This window comes from Accipiter gentilis, chromosome 2 (genome assembly GCF_929443795.1).
Source record: "Accipiter gentilis chromosome 2, bAccGen1.1, whole genome shotgun sequence".
NCBI classification, from domain to species: domain Eukaryota; kingdom Metazoa; phylum Chordata; class Aves; order Accipitriformes; family Accipitridae; genus Astur; species Astur gentilis.
In genome coordinates, this window is record NC_064881.1 from 38,848,958 (window position 1) to 38,871,192 (window position 22,235).

The 22,235-nt window shown below is 40.6% G+C and overlaps 1 protein-coding gene across 2 annotated transcripts in view; it reads right to left on the reverse strand.

Moving 5' to 3' along the window:
• Positions 1-22,235, reverse strand: part of TRPS1 (transcriptional repressor GATA binding 1) — a 223,058-nt gene that overhangs the window by 176,918 nt on the left and 23,905 nt on the right. For both annotated transcript variants that reach the window (XM_049824535.1, XM_049824526.1), the window contains exons 2-3: positions 5,808-5,966; positions 1,828-2,756 (exon numbers count right to left, since the gene is read on the reverse strand). In XM_049824535.1, coding sequence (XP_049680492.1) covers positions 1,828-2,756; positions 5,808-5,844 — 966 coding nt within the window. In that variant the 5' untranslated portion in view covers positions 5,845-5,966. The remainder of the gene's footprint in view (positions 1-1,827; positions 2,757-5,807; positions 5,967-22,235) is intronic.

Sequence of the window (22,235 nt, forward strand, 5' to 3'; positions counted from 1 at the left end):
ATCCTAAGTAGATTATCTATGGGCTGTTTCCTACCACTTTTTGTCTCCCCTGCAGTATCTTACTGCCAGGGTTTAGTAGACAAGTATAGTCTAGGTTCAGCTGTTTTATTTCTCCTTCTATCAGTTCAAACTGAGATAGCTCACACATCTGTTTTATTTCTGAAAGTACTGCATAGGAAAAGTGTCCAGCTCATTCTAATCAAGCATAAACTTTCCTATAAATAACTAAGGACCTAACGAAACAATTGTTTGGAGGAAATGAAAGTGTGTTTAGAAACTCAAATTCCTCTATACTATATGCCTGAGCTGTTCCAGTTTGAATGTCTTCCTGACAGCATGGATCAGTTGCTCTAAGATGCTGTCCCCGGAGTCAGCAAACTGAAACTATAGCAGGAAATCCAGGTATTAACATCATACTATGTGCTAATTATAAACCATCATTTCACATTCTGACATTACTCACTTCTAACCTCTTTTAACTAAATCACGTATTTGCTTTCTAATCACGGTTTGACAGGAGAGAGTGTCTGACACAAGACAGCGAAGTGATCTTTAATAAGACAGCAGTTCAAAGATTACAGCTTTTACGCCTAGTAACGACCTTAGTTTGATTGGCTGCTCCACAAAGAAGTTGCGGAGTTTCTGAAAAAAGAGGAAAACTTTAAATCACTAAAAAGGCTTCAAGTTCCTGACTTGTGTTCTGGTTTTGGCTTCTTACTTGAAGTTAGATGCTAGCCATTTTGTTTTGCAAAATTTCCTTCCTATAGCTACAGTCTCTGCAAGCATTATTAAATATTTTCCATCTTCTACCTTTTTATTTTAAAATACCCTGGAGTTTTGTCTCATGATTACTACCAAATCAGACATCATGTATGCAAACATACACTTGAAATTGGATGGACATTTGAACTCGTTTTGCATGCAAACTTTGTTACTTGGTTGGGGTTTTTTCCTTAAAATCTGAATTTTCTTATCACAGAACACTGAGGTACCCTACTGCATTTCTCAGCTCACTCACGAGGGGATATTTTTAAAGCAGCATCAATTTTTTTTTTAACTAATTAAACATTAGCTGATAAGAAACTAACAGAGACTCCATGAAAAAGCTTTTGAGTCCACTCTTTAAACAACAACAAAAAATCTTGTATTTCCTATGAATTTATACTTTTTTTCTTACAGCAGTATGTGTAGTTTTTTCCCTGCTCCAACTAGACGAGAAAATGACTGAGGCAACAGTCCCTTCCTTGCAGGCTCACTAACGTGAAGGACAGCGTGGATTACTGTTACTTTTTGAAATGTTTGAATACCCATTGTGTATCCTGTTTTTCTGGCACTAGACAACTTTAGAGTTGCCAAGACTTGCCATTTATTTTATCTTAATAAAGAATCACTAAGCCAAATCTTGACTCCCGGCAGCTGATAATTTAGGATTACATTTTTAATTTCCAGCTGCTGTCTTTTGTCTATCAGGTTGTTATTTTTCATTATTATTTGCTCTTTTCTTTCCGTGACAGCAAATCCTTCAGATACGATTACCAATTCAGCAATTTGCCCGTTTACTGAATAAGATCTTTTGCTATTGATTACCACAACGACTAAATCGTACACAGAAATATCACTCGTCGGAAAGCCAAGTACTGCTCTACTGTACAAGATGCTCAGCAGACCTGCAGAAAGCCTGGCTAAAACAAGACCAAAATGGTTCTTACGGCTTAAGCAGGTTCTGTGGAATACATTAATCACGTAGGTAGGAGAGGCTTTGCAAATAACTGACTTTGCAGTAGAGAAGGCAGTTAGCAGAAGCAGGGAGGCTAGGAAGATACAAACCTGCACATCGTAAGTCCCATTTAACAAGACAGGCCTCTGGGAATTGATGTCCTGCAGCACCCCTGAAAGCACAGTGCGGTTGACTTTCTGGAAGTCTTTGGAGTGGCTGAATTGCACCATGTTGTGGAGAGCCAAAATTTTAGTGTCGAGCTCAGCATCCTGCCTGGTGCGGTTGTGCAGTCCTAGGTGGTACTTGCGGAAGTGTTTGATGAGATCTGTGGGGTCGTTCCCATAGTAACCGTATCCACAGATGTTGCATTTGAAGTCCTGAAGCTCTGGAGACAGAGGCGCCGTATCTGGGTTATCATTAACCAACAAATCTGCTTTAGATTTGTTCAGCCTTAAACCCCCATCTGAAGGCACTTGTGGGTTTTTTGAGGCCATGGGGACTGGGCTTGAGCCTTGGCCATCAGTTTGACCACTTTGCACTTGCACTGTTTCATCTGAAGCTTTTGGCGACATCTGATGCTCCTCATTTGTCTCCGCTGCATCTCCTGACGGGGTACAGACCACATCTTGGGTGTCATCTGCATCTGATTTTTGAGGAGACTTCAAGGGCTCACAGATTCCCCCAACAGCTGGAGATGAGAAAGCCAGCATATTTCTGTCTGTCACCTCATCATGAGGGAAGGATGGAACATTTCCTCCCTTATTGTGGCTTTCATAATTGAAGCCAGCCTTTTCACTCAGCACTGAGCTTTTCAAGTCCTTTTTAATGCTGGAAGATGGCTCTTGGACATGCGTGCAAAGTTCCTCCTTGTTATTTAACTCTGCCGCATCACCCTGGTCAGTGTTTTCTTGCATCTGCTCTGCGGAAAATTCTTTTTTCCTTCCAGACTCTTCACTTTCAGTACCTGTAGACTCAAGGGTCTGTACCTCACCTTCACTAGCAACGTTTCTTAGAGGGGGGTTCTTTTTCCGGACCATATCTACCACAGAAAAAGAAAGAAACAAAAAAAAAAAAAAAAAAAAAAAAAAGAAGAAAAAAAGCAAAAAACCCTATAGAATTATTCAAGATATGTAACAGATTATAAACCTGGCACTTTTTAAAGCATTCTGGACTATATGAATACATCAACTTTTCAGAAAATTTTTGTCAAACAGGTTTTTAGACTATGCAAAAAAAATTGAATTTTACATTTAAAAAAAAATCACACTGAGACTGAACTTAACTAAAAAGAGATCGTTAAAGCCTACAAAAATGCTGCTATCAGAGTGAGTGAATTACAGGTTTCATTATCTTTTCAGAAGATAATGGTCTGGCAGAAGTAATTTTAAATGAACACTTCTTTTAAAATCATTTTAAAAACTAAGGGGAAAAATAAACTTCTGCAATCTAATGTTCATACACTGTACAACTACATACAACGTAGCTTTGCAAAAATACACCTAAAAGACATAATCAGGAGAACTTAAACAAGTTATTAGGAAGGAAACAGACTTAGGAGAGTAACTAACTTGAGGTTTCAGAGAAAGTACTTTTCCTAAGCAGGTATCAGTTTCCCTATAGCAAAAGCTCCCCCTCCTACTGCCCATAAACTTCAAACAGGATTATATAGATATGCTAGAGTCTGGCCCCATAGTCCATTATTCATGTAATTAGTTCTATTTGCCAAACAAAGAGAAACTAACTTTATTAGGAAACCTGTTGTCAATAAAATTTTACAGGCCTGGATCCAGACATTTGACATTGCTGTGTGGCTGAGTCGGGATCTACCCTGAAAACACCTGGAATCCACATGGATCTAAACAGCCAAACCTTCCTCTGCTCAGTTCTCCTTGCAGACATAGCCACTACTGCTGAATTTGCAAGTACGCTTTCAAGATCCATTTAAGAAAGCTGAGACAGGACAGCAACAAGGATCAGAGAGAAAGAAGGAGTCTGCCACTGCTGAGTTAGCTGCTAGTGAACAGGGGAGATGGTGGAAGAACAAGTAATCAGACTATGCAGGTACTAAGCCAGATTCCTCATCCGCTGCGCATCTTCACCTTCCCTAGCCTGCTTAGAGAAAACATGTCTATGAAACTTCCCTGCACTCTCCACTGTGTGTTCTGGATTTCATATTCATCATCAGCTGGTTTGATCCATTTGTGTTCACATGCTAGCTATGGGCAGAGAAGACAGATGTGCTACAACTTTTTCTGTGCTCTTATCTTTGCCAATGCTGTATACAATGATGGATGTTTCCCCTTGCCAAATTGCGTGTGGTCCGGTGGCAGCAGCCTGCAGTACCACACAGGAGATGGGAGCTGCAGACTCAAGCCTGAGCCCCCATTCCCAGGCCAGCCACAGCCGGGTGCCTATGGAGGCACCGGAGGATATATATTGCTCTGCAAAGGGAGGACCACCTGGCAATCTGGGAGCAGCACTGATGGGCTCCAAACGGTGCTGTATCCAGACCTTTAAAAGCTGTGGATGACCTTCCCAAAACAGTACTTTGAGAAGTACGGCTGGGGACAGAGGTTAAAAATAAAAGAACAGGCGTCTGTACATCCTCTTATTTACATCTGCTCCACATGAAAGGGCACTGTATGCTATGTTGATAGAAACAGACAACTTCTTAGGGGAAGTGTTCAACTTGTGTCTTGGGCTGGCTCTGTTGTCTTTGTGGTTGAGCCGATCCACAGGCAGCATGGGCTACAGCAAGACGGCTTTCACACAGAATGCCAGCTCATGTTACAGAAATTTTGACACTCCGTGTGGTCTTAATAGGTTTCTTAAATGCCTACTATGATTCCTTACTGTAGAAGACACACACGCTTGGGAACCAAGTGTCTTCTCTTTAATGTCAACCACACCTACCAGGATATGTATGCACTGAATTTTACTTTTCCCCTCCGCTCTCCCCCCCCCAATAACTTCTGAACCATTAAGTCATTCAGAACTAGGAGAAAAGAAAGATGCCCTGTTGTGGTAAGAGAACTATGACAATACAGACTCAGCCTACTAAAACAACATGCGCACATATATAATTCAAGGTATAAAGACAGTCCTCAGCCTGTTAGCATTACTGCTTCTCTGTGGGACTTCATGAATGCTCTTGGTTAACACACACTAAAAATATTTGTGAGCATCTCTGGTAGGTGTTCAGCTAAGTCTGTATTTTTCTCCTGGTTACACATCCCAGACCAATTTTTAAATAACTTCTGTTTAAATGCAATCCATGGCAGAGAACAGAGAAAGGAGTCCTGACTGCACAGTGAAGAAAAATCAGAAATCGAGAAAGTAAACATCGTGACTGTTACCTCAGTCAAAATTAAACAAGACTACATGCAATGTTTTAAAATGTTTTTGTTACAGATATTTTTGGCAGATAAGGAAAGTTTAGAGATTTGCTATCCTCATGGCAACTGACAGAAAGGAGTCAGAGAAAAGGACAGGAAAAAAAGCCCTATAAAGCAAAGAAAAGAAAAATCTGGACTGTATACAGGCTAACTAGACAGTACTACAGATATAGATACTTTGGTTCAAATTTTCCTGACATATCTGTGAGTCTGTGTGTTAATGGGGGGGGGGGACCCAAAACATATCTGCCTGATGGAGATTTTTCATGCAGTATTCTACACTTGGAGAAAGAAAGGAACGATAACATTGATTTAAATATAAAAACTTTCTTAAGTTGAATTTAAAAGTATTTTCCCCTCTTTTTTTCTTTTAGCTTTTGAAAAATCATCTGTCATTTATTTACTCGATATCCACTCAAGGGGACGGTAAGAAAAGACACAGGGCTGTTGGGGTTTTTTGTCGCTGAAATTCCACCACTATCATTTTTCAGAGACATATTATGTAAATAAAACTACATTTGCAATACTCCTAAATCGAAGAAACCATCCCCTAGCAAGTCATAAGTTAGATACAGAAAGAATATAGCCACTCTGAAATTATTATCTCTAAGACAAATAACAGATTGCACAATGTTTTATTGTGTGCCAAGAACGTTTTCAGTTAACAATTTCACTTGAAAAAATGGATCACATACTTGTAAAATCATACCCAGCATTGACTTCATAAGGCATGTGGCTTTAGAGTGCTTTTTACAATTATTAATTCTATTAGTCAACTAGCAGGCGGGCTAATGCAACTGTCTTAGAAGATGCACGGAAGACACAGAAGACATTTTGAGAGCTGATCTGTATATCTGCAAAACAAAACAAAAAAAGGTTTTCCTTCCTAAATTATGCATTCAAAATATGGTTTTTACTTAAAAACATTATTATGCCTATTGTACATTCACATGCATCTATTAGTGGGCACTATACCAATAGTGGCTGCTGTTCTTTACTTCCACCAAGCATGATAAATCCCATAGCTGCCTTCTTCTCAGACACACATGCTCTTGCACACATATACACACACACAAAGAGACACAAAAATTATCTCAGAGGTGATGTTCACCAAAAAAACCAAGTTTAAAGTAAGTGTTGAAGACAAGCTGGATAAATGCTGTAGAAAATAAAAGTGCCTTAAAAATTCACAAATATTAACAGGTATTGCACATCATAATGGGACTGGCCTAATGGGACAGATAGTGGAATACAAATAACTGGTTCACATCCAGTCTGCAGTCAGCAATTGGAAGTTATCATCTGCTGGCTGCCTCGAGTGCCACTTGAAACAAATTTAGTGGTGTTACTTTAGTTGTTAGTGGGCAACTTCCCACATCTCAAAAATGCCATAGCAATAATAAGCACATTTGTTGGCTATTAGGAAAGAGGCCAAGTGATGAACGGCCATTGGGACTGAACTACTTTTTCACCACTGGAAATGGTGATCTTCCCAAAATAAAAGAAATACTAAGCCTGATCTGAGTGAAAAGACTTATCGAGCTGAGGGAACCCTGGATAAGGCCCAGATTGCAGAACTTGTCTTTAGGCTTCGTAATCCAGGTTTCATTATGCTAAAATTACCTTTAAACCATATGATGGTTTGTTTTGGTTTTTTTTTTACACCACTCTCAGCTATTTTACAGTGGAAATAATGCTAATAGCTATCTATAGTTTCCCTCAAAACCAGCCAAGGCTAGTCTACATGATTCACGCATCTGCAAGATACAGACTTTTCTGTTCAACAATCACTCACATCAGTTTCTCCCTGGAAGCAAAAAGTGGAAACTTCTGCTAAAATCAGTTTGTAATTCAGGATAATGAATTACCAAAGCGACTACTGTAATTCTTTTAAAAAATAAGAAGCAAATTCTGATAACCAATAGTTTCTCATGCCTGGTGAAGATAATGGCTGATCACTTGCTGATCCTCAGCTCCTGCAGTGGGTCATTGTTGTTACTCATTACTTTTACTGAACGTGACAACTTGTCATCAAAGCCCACTGCAACAGTATGCTTGTTGCCTTGTGCTTGCGTTGCAGGTTTAGGTCAGATCTTAGTCATATGCTCTTTTTAACAGAATAATACATTCAGGAAGATGTCTGAATTTTGTGAGATGCCACTGACTAATCTTTGTACAAGTGGATGCACAAGCAGACGAAGAGCAATCTGAGTCAAGGGTCCATGAAGACTGTGATATTATCAGTCAGTATGCTGCAGCAAAAAAAAGTTAAATGAAAATACGCATTTATATTCAACAGGCTCAAGTAGGACCTCTTTGTTAAGGGATAGTAAAATTAATACTTTTACACTCATATATATTACACACCCACACACAGACATATAATGCACATACGGCGCTTAAACATCAATCATTTTGCCAGAATAATGCAGCAAAAAATCATTAACTCTCAGTGTCTCAGCTTAATATATGTCTAATACTTACCTATCTCACAGGAGTGTTGTGAGGCTTAATTAATTAGTGACTGTAAAGCACTTTGTGATCCTCTAATGAAAGGTGCTACATAGCACAAAGTATTATTAAAATCATTAGGACCACAAAAAAGCCCTGTGGAATTCCAGCCTACACTGTCTGTTGGGGTTGGGAGTGATCTTATTATTAAATGGAGACCGTCAGACTAATTTTCATAATTTTTTCAAGGTCTTTTTTTCTCCCTTTGCTGTTGTGATAGCACGTTAGTAGCTAGAAATTTAATCTTATCATCTTAATAACATACACTCATGTAGTTTGTTACTGCAGGGCTAGAGAAGAGAGCAGGGCTTTTGGCACTCATCTGGCTTTCCCTTTTAAGAAAAAAAAAAAAAAAAAAATTGAGAGACATATTTTGACACCTTCCCACACTCCACCCCACCAGGACAGCCGATCATGTGAGATCGCAGGATACTCACTATAGCCGCATGGGAAAATACTGCTGTGGTTTTAATTTCTCCCTCTTTTTTTTTTTTTTTTTTTCCTTTTTCTTTCACAGCAAAAAAAAAAAAAAAAACAAACCAAGGCACAAAACAAAACCCAGCTTATTACACATAAATAGGCTACAAAGACTGTCTGCTGTGCTTTATATAAAAAACCCTTAAGTGTTCAAAGTGTCGGCTTCTATCAAGCACATAAAGTCCTAACCGATCTGGAGCCTTCTCCCCACTCTCCATCTTAACAACTGAGCAGCTGTAAGGCACACGAGCTCCAAAGCCAGAAAGCTCCTGTCTTGAGCGAGTGAATTTCTGGGAAACCGTCTCCACGGCGGGCTCCGTCCCCAGGGAGCCACCCCGCACCCAGCCCTCCGCCGCAGCCCGTCCCGCCAGGCTGGCCCAGACCTGCGCCAAGCACAACCAGAAAGTTAGCAAGCTAATCAGGACTGCCCACAGTTCAAAGACCTGTATGTTTTCTAATTTAAGCATTTTAAAATAATTAATAATAATCACAATCATAATAATAATCTGTAAATACACTGGAAACTCCAGGTGAGATTGCTGTCTTCACTGAAAATTGGATTACATTAGATGCAAACTACCCCCAGACTCAAGACACAGTGGTACAGGGCTGGCTAAAGCTCCCACCTTTCCCCCTCCCGTCGTGGATACTCGAACGGCAAAATGACAGGAAAAAGACGTGTACAGCTTCACATCCCCACCATCTCCGGCCGGGACACAGAGCTACAGGCAGTCATACAGGATGCTCCTCTCCCAGCTTTGCTTGTGGTTCTCAGAGTAAACCTGCCTGGAAACAACCAACACGTGGTCCTAACCTTTCTCTGATGAGAAGGGAGGGGAAAAACAACCCCTTTTGTGTAAGGAACTCAAGAATCAGGCCCTAAACCCTGGGAGGGCAGAATAAGCTTAATGACAAGCACTAGACCACCTCCTCCCTCACTGGCACCAGTGTCTCCAAATACACCATACAAGACAGGGGACATCACAGCTCTAAGCGAGTGACAAACTGATTCCAAGGGACTTTTTAAGCTAGATAAGTTTTTCTACAAGCCCTAAAACTGCATGGCCACTCCTTCCTGCATGAGATTGCTTACAGTAGAGCATGCCTCCTCAGATCACCAAAATTTGGCAGGATCAGACATTGTATTTGGTCAAAATATATCTGCTTGATATTCTACACTCTGCACGCTCCACTGAAATTATGATGGCTTCATCAGTCTAGAAAATGGAAGGAGAAAACCATGCCTTATACGTCATACTAGTAGAACATACTATTATAGCAAAACGCTGTTGTTTTTCACCACCTCTCTTCCTCTTCTGCATTTTCAGACTCTTCACTTTGGTCCCTTATCACCAATTTGCCAAGAGGTTTTTGCAATTTTTTTTCCATAAAGTTTACAACAAAGAGACAAGCGAAAAAAAGCTGCAGTCTGTTCAAGCTTGCTCCTTCCCATTTACATTTACTTTCCCAACATTGATCATTCTCAAATCTCTAAAGGTGCACTTTTGGACATCTTAAATCCTGTTCAGCTACAAAGCCTCATCACCTTCAAACAACTCTCATCAAATAAATTTCTTATTAATTCATATCAAATTAATTCAAAGCGATCTTTTCTATTACCATATGCTTCACAGCACAGCACAGCACATAGTAGTAGTCATCTAGCCACTGGAGTAAATCTAACCTTTTCTATGGGTATAAAACAGACAGTTGGTCATTTTGGAGAGTTGAGGAGTGGTATTTCAAAATAGACTGTTTGAGCCTACTTCCAGGCACTTAGTTCATTTTAAGCTCACTACTGGGGTAATCACACAGACACTTTCAGACGAAACTGAAGTCAAAAGGTCATTTGTCTCAAGAGGCAACACGGGGTGGAATATTACGGTATCTTGCAACCAAAATGAATAATCCTAAAACTGCTTTTAGTTAAGGGTACCTGAGCACGGCAGTTTGCTGCTCTGCACTTCTTACTGGCCTGCTGCAGAGAGCTTGCTCCTACCAGACTTCCACTGCCATGCACCCAGGATAGGGAAGCCCAAGAAGGCAAAGATTCGCTTTGCACTGGCTTCCAATTAAGCATCTAAAAATACTTTGTAAACACGACAACCTGTTAAACCTCAATGAAGCTTGTGAAACACGAAAATTAATATCACTGACATTTTACAGATAAATGAAACTATCTACGGAGAGATGCAAAAATCAGGGTGTTCAAGGTGATGTGCAGGCAGAGCTCTTAGCCAGTGACTGAACTTGGCTTCTCTTGATGTCCAGGCCCATATCCCTCTCCTGTACATATTTCTGTAGAGAGCACGTCACCCTAGCACTTGGCAAAAGGCCAAGATCCTGTAATTTAATAAGGTACAGAAAGAGCACCTTGTGCAAAAGTCTAGATGTTCCAATTTATCATGATAGTTATGGGATAAACTGACGTTTTATTTGTATGTAAATTAGTCTCCAAAATAGCATAAAAAGGCCATGCTTTCAGAGAATATTGTGCCTTTGCTTCTCTGTTCTGCATTTATCTAAATTCAGCTTTGTGTATTAAAAGTAGTTTAATTTTTATGTATTGATGCTGCTTTGCATGCTCCCCAATCTGTTGTTATTGCACCTCAGAGAGAATCCAGCCTGATTTGCTTACTGCAATAAAATAAATGACTTCTGCCAGGACTGACACCTCCTATGAGAGACCTGCCATCCTCACTAAATCTTCTGGTTATTCTATTAATTTGCTGTTGTTACACTTTACAGGATTATAGAACATTCCCTATTAGATGAGACCAGAGGTCCATTTAGTCTGGTGTTGTGCCTTGGAGAGCAGCCAGTACCAGATCCTTCAAAGAAGGTTCAACTGCCTATGGACAGATACAGAACCACCTACCTCTGCGAAAAATAAATCGCTCCTAATCCTCAACACTTAGACAGTGCCTTACTTTCTGAAGAGTAAGGGGGTTTATAGCCCTTAATTATCACTCAGGCTCTACAATTTGTTGTTAAGTAAGTCTGTATATCCCCATCTCCAATAGAAGTGTCCAATACCTATCTGAACATTATGAGAGTCTTGGTATCAGTGATATCTTGCAGTTCTCCCTTTACAATCTAAACACGAACTAAAAAAGAGCAAATATTTTAAGCATTTTGAATTTGCTTCTTGTCAATGGAGTAGAGGTTCTCCTCAATCAGGAATCGAAGATCCTCTAGGCTGTGGGCGCATCTATCACATCCCCCTTATTCATCCTGTCTTTAGGGTAAACAAGCACTGTCTTTCCAAACTCTTCTGGTAGGTGTGGCAATCTCATATATTTCAATTTCTTTTCAGCCTGAGTAAACTCAGTGTTCTTTGTAATCCAAATGTCCTTTGAAGACAATGGGAGTTTAAGGTTTGCAAATGACTCAGAACTGCATCTGAGTTGGGTGTATCAGCAAAGGCAAGCGCAGTACTACCTTGAGATGAAGAGCGAGGAATGAAGGTGACCTCCTGGCTCCTAGGCAAGAGCAATCAGGTATGGATACAAGAAGTGACTCATTTGTTCTTTTGCATTAAGAATACAATGGACTGATCCTATTTCCCTTGGAGCTAATGTCAAAAGCCCCACTGACTTTTAAGAGAAACAAAACTGAGATGTGCTGTTCCTTTCTGTCAGGTGAGGCCTGTAATATGAGAGAAAGGCATCAATGTTCCCTTGCCCAAAACTTCAGTCAGATGAAATCAAAAATTATTTGGGAGAAGAGAAGCAGATGGAAGACGAAAGAGGATGGTTTTGGGTAGCATTCCAGAAAAGTTCAAATAATTTTGTTTCCAAGTGGAGGCAAAAAAACCCGATTTGAAACGGGGTTGAAATTTCAGCTGGATCAAAACTAAAAAGTGGGAAGGAGGCAGAAGTCTACAGCCTGGACCTGAAACAGCAATATTAAATCATCACCGGAGAGGGCATTATTGCAGTACTTTTCCAGCCAGACTAGAACCAAGATGAACATGAGTTTGCAAAAATATCTTTTTTTTTTTTTCCAAGAAAAAAATTGGCAAGAGTTTCCAGACACAAGTTACATAGGTAAGAGAGGGCAACCAAGGGCAACCGAAGTTGAGCCCACGTACATCAAAGCAGACTTTGGCTTTGGGTACCTATCCAAACTGAGCCTTCAAAGGTTCTGATGTTGCCCTATTGTTTAGTTTGAATCTTGTCTAAGCTTGCTCAGGAGAACCCACATTCAGAAGTATGGGAGAAGGGAAAAAGAACACACATTTTCCAAACCGTGATTTCAAAACAAAACAAAAAAATGTAAATCTACATGCTGCAGGGTAATACTGGTAAGCGTGGCTAGCTATTGTTGCTCCATGCTTTTCAATTTCCATATATTAGCATTCATTGCTGACATTATTAAATCCAAAGTTATTTGGATGCTTTGATCAGCAAATTGAATCTTGAGTCTATATATGATGTACCTATATTCACGTAAAGTTTACAAAACTATTATATTTCCCTATTCTAACTCTTCCCTCCACATGCTGTGAGTTTCCATATATCCCACAGCCATACATTCCAAACACAGACTATTTTATTTAGTAATATATTCAAGAATTTAGATAAAAAGAAAAGCAATGGAAAATGTTTGGCAATCTCTATATAAACAGTTTCTATACATTTGGGTTGAATCATCCAGTAAGCTCTCATCTTGATATGCCTGTGACAGATAAAACTTTCATCGCCAATATGCCCTCTTGACTTGGAGGTCAGGATACAGGGAGATCCGTATTACAAAAATCTCTTATACCCTTTATGGCTATCACAAAAATTAACATCACATTAAATATAAGCAAGTCAGAATTTTGGCACTGATTTTCCACTCAGCACAAATAACCCCACTCTCCATTGTGAATGGGGGAGAAACAACAGCAGTGGCAACCACAACAAAAGAGTGGATTGTGTGTTCCCTACACAAAACAGAAAGCTGTGCCTATTCAAGAAATCTTGGCCATTTGTCAGAAATTAGAGAACTGTCGTTGGAGCCCAATATTAGCTCCAGCCAAAGCAGTGGTGAATTACCTTGCCTTTGGAATCATCCCTATTAACTAGGAAAGACTCTCTCTTGCAGCACATGTCATATGGTCTTCATGCCGACTCAGAAACACTGAGGCACTTTCTTAAAACAAAACAAAGTTAAAAAAAAAAAAAAAAAAAAAAAAAAAGACCAAAACGAATGCAAATGGATTCACTGTGAGCGGTTTATCTATTATTTGCCCCTTTTATCTCTTATTTATGTTTCTTTTTAAGCTGAGGAATGAAGTGAAATGCTGATGAGAAACCTGCTCTTATAATGCCTCCACCATAATGATTTGTTATGAAATTGCTTTAAAACAGAGAAGCATTTTTCAGATAGCCATAAGAATCGAATGCACGTATTCACTAAGGAATATGATTTCTTTTTACCCATTTCAGTTCTGGTCAGAAATGGGGAAGGAGGGTGCAGAATAAGGAGACTCCTCAAGCTTCTGCTGATGTGGCTTTGCAGCAGCTTCATGTAGCAAGCGCTGGCATTCCTTTAAAACTGGCAAGGGGTGCCAGCGTCAGCCTGTTGACTGCTGGATGAATATATATAGTGCAAATAATGCTGTTCTTGAATCAGTTTTTGCCCAACTCCCACATAAACTTTCCATGGGAAAATCTCATAATGCCTGCATAAGTGATTTTATGAATCTAGCTTTCAGCTTTTGATAGAAGATTTCTTACTCTACTGGCTTTGATTCTTTATTGCATGAAGGGGTACTGCCAAAAGTCCCCACATTAGCTTCGACCATACAGACATCGGAAATTTAATTTAAACCTTGGCAATCCGCCAGGATCATAAAACACATACAAAAAAGATTTTAAAATTAGTATTTTTTCTGAGCGCTAAATATGTAATTTCCACAAATGCAAGGACAACACACATTGCAGAATCTGTACACTGCAATGTAGACAGGCACTAAAACTACCGATAGGAGCTGAGTAGAAATCTGCAGTCTGCAGAGAACAAGCGGACAGTTGTTTTTCCCACTGAAGATGATACATTTTGAAGTGAGTTGGACACTAACTATATCTCTTTTCCATCAATAATACATCTAAATGTTCCTTTAAAAAAAAAACTAGAAGAACTTCTCTAAAAAAAGTTACATAGAGGTACAACCACAGATTACGCTAATACTTCCATTTTCAAAAATCCCCTATACGCAAGCGAGCCTTACCGCATTGCTCCTGTCTTCCTCCTCAGAGCTGCCTTCTTGCCACCTCAATTCCCAATCCGGTACCTCACCAGTTTTAAGAAATATCCGAAAATTATGTAGGGCTGATGTGTTGCACTGGGGTATATCTCACAAAAATGGAAAGCTTTTGCCGTGTTTTCACTTACAAAGAGAGCAACTTATTAAAGCAACTTCTGGGTTCACTGGCATCTTGGAGTCTAAAAGAAGTCCCAAAATTATTTGCAGAGGCTACAACAGCACCTTCTTTGAAGTAATGTTGCAACTTGTGCAAAGGAATTTGGGATGTACCTGAGATCTGAAGGTGCGGGCTACAAATTAACACAGCCAATTAGGTGGAGAAGCTGAGAGTCCAACACAGATGGGGCAAGATAACCGCAACTGAATAAAAGGACTGCCAAAAGTAAGCCAGTTGGCTGAGTATAGATCGTGTCATCCTGCTCAGCTAGCTGCTGCCCAATCAATAATCTGTTGCTGTTTGCTCTCCCCATGCCAATCAATCCGAGCTAGGGCTGCTTCTAATTTTCCAATCTAGGAATAGCTTCAGAACATCCACAGTTGTTATTTCAAACAACTCAAGAGATAAATGTTTCATCCACACATCAGCATGCGGATTCTTCCCAAAATGGGACTAGTCAAGAGTAAATAATTACTCCTGTAACAGTTTGATCTGATAAACCACAAGACATAACGCTGCAAAAGCGATCTTTTTACCATCAGCAGTCAGGAGAGAATCCAGCTTCTAAAATTACTTGATTAACTGATACAGGACCCAAATTGTGATAATTCTGTTGAGAATGTTTCACAATAAATACAGCCATTTTTTAGGGATTAGTATTAGCTATAAATTTCTTATCCCCTGAAATCTGGTACAACTGGATTTATGCTGCAAAGATGCCTTGCTTTACAAGAAGACAGAGATGAAATCAGAGCCAATTAAATTCAAGCATCTCTGAAACAATCCTTTTGTCAAGCAGTATGTATTGAAAGAATAAGAATACATGAGAGGAATTAGAAATTATCTTCGCAACTTGTCCGTGGCTTCTCTTCTTGTGAGTAATGAGAACAGCCCAAGATCACACAGATAAAAATCTTAATGTCATAAGACACTGGTATAACCATTTGTATGTAGATAACAAGATGAGCATATATATGCACGCATGACATAAGCAACAGAGACTGCAATAAACAGAAGTCACGTATTTGTGAAGTAGCTGATACTTGGGTCTTCTCCAGTATGAGAATCTACTGTTCAAACCAAACACAGATTCGAGCCTTCCTTTTTTTAAAAAAATAACCTTCAGTATCATTGAATCCCACAGCATCTTGATAGGCCTTGGCCCATTAATAGAAAAAGAATTACTCTTTATGACTCCCAGATCTAAAGCATCGATTTGATTTCCCACCCTATTACACACCAACTTGTTGCAGGTCTGGATGTTGACTCTGAAACAAAAACACCCAACAACTACGCTCGTAACACTCGCTCTTCATCTGCACACAGCAGTACCTACGCATTGTTCCCATTTTGCCTGCTCACAAGATGGCATGCTTGTCTCACTTCAACCCCGCAAATAAGTCTGTATTATGCCCACAGCATCAGGGATAATTAAAGGTTGGGCACGGAGGTGGTAGCGCTGTTAGCGAGCAGAACAACGCGCTCCCACACCACCGATGGCACCGGTGGTGCTGCAGGTACGCCTCTGCTGCGGCGCCCGCGATGCCACGGACACACAGACCTCCCGGGTCTTGCTTCCCGAGCTCAAATGTGGGGAAGCAGCGGGGGCTCAGACACTGCAAATCCCAGAAGAAAAATAGGTGGCTTCTTTAGCCCAAACTGAACTTTGTCTACCTAGAGCGCTACTGGCATCTGAGCTAAAGGGTAGTTGTGTAATTCAACAGTATGCTGTAATCTGGGCAACACACACACACTTGATTAGACTCTAAAATTACTGAAAATTACCATCTCCCTTGCGTGTTTCTAACAGCTTTACATATCAATGCCTAATGTCTCATTATGTTTCGATTTGAATCATGACTGTAAATCACTGGAAATACAGAAGAAGAATGAGACATAAGATTTGGGGGGGGGGGGGGGGGGGCGGGGGAGGATGCATTATAGAGAGACTGGACTTCAGAAAATTCCTGAAAATATTAAAATCAGCAACAGAAACACCATATAAAATTCTGACAAACGGCAAGTCTACAGCAGGCAGTGGAATAAAGGTTACGTGATGCAGACCCAGTGGTTCACTCATCACAGGTAGAGGACTTGTTTGGATTTAAAGAAACATCCTTTTTTCTTTTTTTCTTTTCTTCAAAGACAGGTGCGAGGAATAGAAACAATAGGAACACTGCTGTACTCACATTCACAATAAAAGCTCTGAGAAAACAGAAAAGATACGACCTTTTATTTTAGCTATAGCAAGGGTGCGCAAAATCTAGGACTTCTGCTCATGTGGCAAATACACACACTTAATTATATAGGCAGGCCCTTGGAGTTAACCTGTGTCCTTTATACCGGTAACCAGCTGCTAATTACTTGCTGCAAATCCCTACATTTTGCCCTGAATTCACAGCATCACAAGTCAATTTGTCCCTTGAATGGGGCAAAAAGGAGATATGTCTTAGGCTGTGCTGGAGCTGGCATGTGAACACTGTAACTGAGATTCAAGAAGTGAGGAAATGTCAATGGTTTAGGCATCAAGATGAGCAAAAGGAAGACCATTGTGCAAGCTCACACCACCATAGCGATGCTGTGCAAGCTGGTAACAGTGAACCCACAAGAAAGCACTAGGCAGGGATTTTTTTTTTCCCCACCAGCTGAACTGCTTCCTGTAATTATAAATATACAAAGGTTAAAGTGAGAAAATTATTAAAATGCACTGATAGAAAATGAATTCCCAAAGAATACTCAAAAGATTAATCAACAACAGTCTATCAGCGTAAGATACTGTGGCAACACAGCATTTCTGAAGCAGGCAGCCTGGCCTTTACTTGCTTTGCTACATGAGAAAAATCCAACATCAGATCGTGGGTACATCTAAACTGTAGGATACACTTCTGCAGCTCGCAGCTCCAAATGCACACCCTGGCAACATCCTGACTACACGTCAGAAAATCTGGTTTGGCACCATTCTTCTACGCACTTTGGACTCCATCAGTAGAAACCCAAGCGAACAGACGAAGTACAACATGCACCATCCAGCAGATCAGGATTGCGGTGCCTGGCCTGCAAGAGAGAGCGAGCAACTGCTCGTTGCTGGCTTATGCTTCCTATAAGCACTCCACATTTCAGCAACATTAAAGAGATGCTTTCTGCTCTGGTTTATAAAGCCTTTTTTTTTATTATATTTCACCCTTTTTTTTTTTCCCCCTTAAATAAAATAGTAGATCATTGAAAGAGAGGAGGGGCAGTTCTGCGGTTAGACAAGTAGCCAAGGACTGGGAAATGTCTCTTAATTTCCTTTGTGTCCTCAGAAAAGCAGCATCATACGCTAACCGCTCCCACTCCAAAACAGCCATATCATGGCTGTGTTTGTCCTGTTTTCATAACACTCATCAAGAAGTGAGCCTGGTCTTGAGGCCAAATGACAAGGCAGAGACTGAAACTCTACTACTTTATTCTCAAGTCACTTCTTTCCATTTGAACTAGTCCATTAGGGTCTAAAGTCTCATTTCAAACAGCTGCATCATGGATGATCTAACAAGACAAATACTCAAGTGAGTTTATACAGAAACTGCTAAGGCAACTGGATGATGACAAAGTTTTGCGGTATATTCTATTCAGAGAAGTACTGAGATACAGAAAACTACTGAAAATTGTATTACATGTTGGAATGAAAATTAGTAAGGAAGCATGTATGCTCTGTGAAATAACAATCCCTGGCAGCTTATTAACTGTAAATGATATAAGAAGGAAAAAAAGAAAGAAAAAGACATCGTAGTTGACCACAATTATAAACCAATCTAAATCACACTTCAAAAGGTCTTAATTTTGTCCCAGGCAAGAATTTTAGCAGAAACAGCTAAGTAATAATGTCACAGATGACAATGCATTAAGAAAACTATTTAAAATGTTCAAGAAAGATTAATATTAACAAATTAATGAAGATAGAGAAGATGGGACTCTTCTCTATATTAACATGTGAACTGCAGCTCATTTAGACTAGCAACGCAATTGCTAGCAGCAGGTAAACATTAGGGAGGGAAAAGCTTAGGATCATGTTGGCATAAGAACAAATAGACTAGCCATGATTAATTTTGGGCTGAAAATGAGAAGGAAGGGTTTTAACTGACAAAGCAGCGAGGCTATGAAACATCCTTCCATCAGACGCAGTCAAGGCAAAAAAAAAACCCTGCCTAATTTTAGGATGAAGGTGGGTCACTTTATAAAAGGGATTACATATGGTGGTTGATGTTCAAAGAGCTACCCACTGCTCACAATTCCCACAGAACTTCAGGACAATGTACACGAATCCACTTTTCTATGGTATGCACACAGCCTTACCACTCTTCCTTAAAAACGTACGTGCCAAGGGCACTGTTTCCTCAAAAGCAGATGGGGAAAAGGCTATTCTTTGTCTCTATCTTTTTTAAAAAATATATTTATTTTCATAGTGACTTTCTGCATTCCCCTTAAAGCCAATAGTCTTAAAAATACAGTATCTTCCGCCTCCAAAGAAAATACAAGATACGTAATGTTTCTTACTCGGGCAGACAGAATTAACTGTAACATTACCAGTATCAAAGCTTTCGCCAAAAAGCCACTTCCACCCTTTCTGTCTAACTGTCTTGCAAGCCATTTATATGTGTGACTGTGCCATACTCCAAACAGGCATTATACAGTTCTTTTTGTATTTCAAAGGCAGTTTAGTTATTAGAAAGGCCACGAGAAGGCAATTCTTGAGCCCTCTACATAGGTTCACAAAAGACATACTCAGGGTTGCCCACACTGCTTTGCTAGGACAACCTAACAGTGAAAAAAAAATTAGGTAAAGTTATTTTCAGTAAATTGTACACAAAGTCTGAGTGGGGCAGGGGTCTACAGATACAATGCATCTAGAACCAATTCAGGCAGTTTGAGACTACACTTTGTTGGTCATCAAAAAAAGAGTAAAAGATTGTGCTTTTTTTTTTTTTGATAAGACAAAACACTTGCTAAAATTCTGAATGTTGCCGTTTTCAACCAAATTTCATCTATTTGGATGAAACCAAATAGGTAACAGGTGATGCCTGCTGCTCTCTCTACTGAAGAAAATGGAAACTTTTGAACTTTTGCTCTGATTCAATGGTGACAGAATGCTATCCATCTCCCTGCTCATTCTTGGAGCCACCCCATCTCCCTAGCCTGTTGCAAAACCCGTTTTCACACAATACACAATGCAAAAACAAAGATGGCAACAGATGGCTAAGCAGAGAAGCCTTATGTGGTCAAGCTGACCAACACAGCCCTTACAATTCCTAAAAAGCTTTTTATGGGGTTCATTTGGGCCTGACCAACCTTCACACATTATTTTGGCTTAGCTGTGTAAACACCAGGCCATTTGCTCCAAGTTTCTTCTTTTTCCACAATAGCACCATATACCAGTATTACTTTTTTTTTCTTTCTTTCTTTCTGCTACACTGAAATGCATTTAAACACATATTTATTTATGGTACATACTGTTTGCTAGAACTGGGGCTCTTCGATAATCCATGTTTTGGCAGGCCTTCCCAGCATCTCACTCCTGCCTGACGTATCACACGAAGCTCTTTTTTTCCCTGGCAATATATCGGAGTTTTTGCTTCTGCTTGCGAAAAGTGCGAAGATTCAAGACTTCCCCCAGCAAGCAGGTACAGCGCGAAGGAGAGGGTAACCCCGACAGCAGGGGTCAAAGTAAAGCTCGGGGACATTTCTCGGCGGAGGCAGAGCTGTCACCTAGTCAAGCAGCGGGTGCCACGGGCAGATCCAGCAGCCGGGATCCAAGGGTGCGATTTCACGATGGGCTTAAGCCACGTTGTCCCTGAAGGAGCCCTGCCCTTCCCTTCACCCGCCGCCTGCCTGCCCAGGCCCTGCCCTGCGCCTGCACCCACGCTCTGGCCGAGAACGCCCTGCTCGTGCCCCGGGGCTGCCAGGAGGCCAGTCAGACTGTCCCTTTCGGTGGCGGCTCAGGCTTGGATCAAAAGAGCTCACTTCTCCTCTGGAGAGCTGTTCCCCAGCACACTTCCAGCCCAGCACCCGTCTCCTTATCTGCCTCTGCAAACTCAGCCAGCGCTGGAACTGTACTAGCACTAGGCCCACGCAAGCCAGGAAAGGGTCACACACCTGAAAAACCCCCAGCAGAGCCCAAATCGTGCCATTACCTGCTCCCCACCCCAGAAGACCTACTAAGTTGGTTCCCCATGCCGAAGGTCCTTGGCTAGAGGCCGTACGTCTCGTCTGCCCGACCGCAAGAAGGCTGCATGCAGTCCAAGCGCTGCTGCCCACCCATGCAACCAGGCTCCTGCGCGTCTGCAGTCCTCCTTGACAGTGTACGGGGAAAGCAAAACCAACAGAAACGGTGTGGGTGAATGAAAATAAGCCATACCATAAAGGAGGGAGTGGTTAAAAAGACTTGGGGGGGGGGGGGGGAAGAGAGAGAGAGAGAGAAGGGGAGGGAAGGGGGGGGGGGGGGGGGGGGGGAAGATTCCGGGAGAAAACAATCTCTATCTGCCAGGAAATGCAAGTGCTGTCTTCAGAAAAGTAAAATCATTATTGCAAGCAAACTGATTCATTAAATAACATGCAGGGGAGGATTGTAATGCTTTCCTTGTCATTAAAATGCTTTGAAACTATACTTCTGTAAGATATGCTAATGATATTCAGCCTTTGTATTACACAGCAGAAGCTGTGCTCTGGGTGGAATTTGGTGCGCTGTGTTACACGGGAGTTCAGGCTAGAAAAGCAGTTATTAGTTCACATTGACCATAAACACATTTAAAATGCACACAAAAACTGGCCGTACCATACAGAAACCAGATGTAAAGGTGATGAACTGGTCTGCACCAAGTGATACATTTCCTTTCCAGCCAGGAACCTCCTTCTACAAGGGAGAATCCTACCTTTGGCATACTTTTCTCTAAAATCAAAAGCCTGCTTGCATGCTGAAAGTCTAATCAATTATTTTTTTCATCCCCGTGTCCACATCTGAATGCTACCACTAAAGAACAACACTATTAGAAATAAACTATCAGTTTATGTTTACCTTTTTACCCAGTAGTTCAAGGATTTTTATTTCAGTCAAATTAAGTTCTGGCGTATTTTGACCAATTTATGTAAGTTCTTATTAAAAATAGCAAAATGCAGGCTCCAAAACCCAGTGGAATTGGCGCAATCAAATTTTCACGTGATTTATCAGCTTCACTGTCGCAGTAACTAACTCGGTGCATTTTTTTGCTTGGTTCTCTCTGTAAGCTGTCAGGAGAAGTCACTCTATCAAATAGAAACGTAACACTATTTTTATTGCTTATCTCTTTTGCCCTGGGTTACATCAGTAAGTCATCTCTCTCCGTCAACTTGACAAGAGTCTTTTTGGTGTTGACCTTAAAAGGACACAGCTGTGACAACTTCATTTTTTTTTTTCTTTTAATAGTTCTCAGCTGAATATTTGTTCTTGGTAGTCCAGGGTCTTCATCTGGTACTGTTTTACCCCGTGGGTAGACTGAGTGCAAAGCTTTGGTCATTCAGTCCGATAGTACCTTGCAGCCTTTATGGCAAGAGGCACTGGAAGAGTCAGAGGTAGATTTTATTCTGGCAAAACCACAATTAATTACAAGAGGTCTTCTAGATTTAGTCTTATTTTCTTAAAGCTCTGTAATTAATGAGTACGAACACACATCCTTCTTTTCACAGCCTTTGCTCAAGATATCAAGAACTCCA